General features: G+C 65.2%; 1 protein-coding gene across 1 annotated transcript in view; it reads left to right on the forward strand.

Moving 5' to 3' along the window:
* Window positions 1–111: 111 nt before the first annotated feature.
* MORN4 (MORN repeat containing 4) overlaps window positions 112–299 on the forward strand; it is a 1,092-nt gene continuing 904 nt past the window's right edge. The window contains exon 1 of the mRNA XM_010143011.1: window positions 112–257. Within this exon, the coding sequence (XP_010141313.1) occupies window positions 112–257 (146 nt within the window). The remainder of the gene's footprint in view (window positions 258–299) is intronic.

Below are 299 nucleotides of genomic sequence, written 5' to 3' on the forward strand. Positions count from 1 at the left end.
GCCAAGGGGATGCAGGGGCTCTGGGCAAGCCAGGCTGCTCCCTCCACCAAGCAGCCACCCTTCACACCTCTCCCTGACAGCTCTTGCCCAGCGCTGCCGGAGGCTGTCACCATGACCCTCACCAAAGGCTCCTTCACCTACTCCAACGGGGAGGAGTACCGTGGCGAGTGGAAGGAAGGTGAGGCAGGGGGGGAGGGAACAGTGCTGCCTGCGTCTGGGGCTGAGCAGCCCCACATCCCTGACAGCACCACATCAGGGTAGTCCCTGCCGCCGTCCATCCAGTGCTGCCCGTTTCTGCC

The sequence above is a fragment of the Buceros rhinoceros genome, unplaced genomic scaffold (genome assembly GCF_000710305.1).
Source record: "Buceros rhinoceros silvestris isolate BGI_N320 unplaced genomic scaffold, ASM71030v1 scaffold35389, whole genome shotgun sequence".
Lineage (NCBI taxonomy): Eukaryota > Metazoa > Chordata > Aves > Bucerotiformes > Bucerotidae > Buceros > Buceros rhinoceros.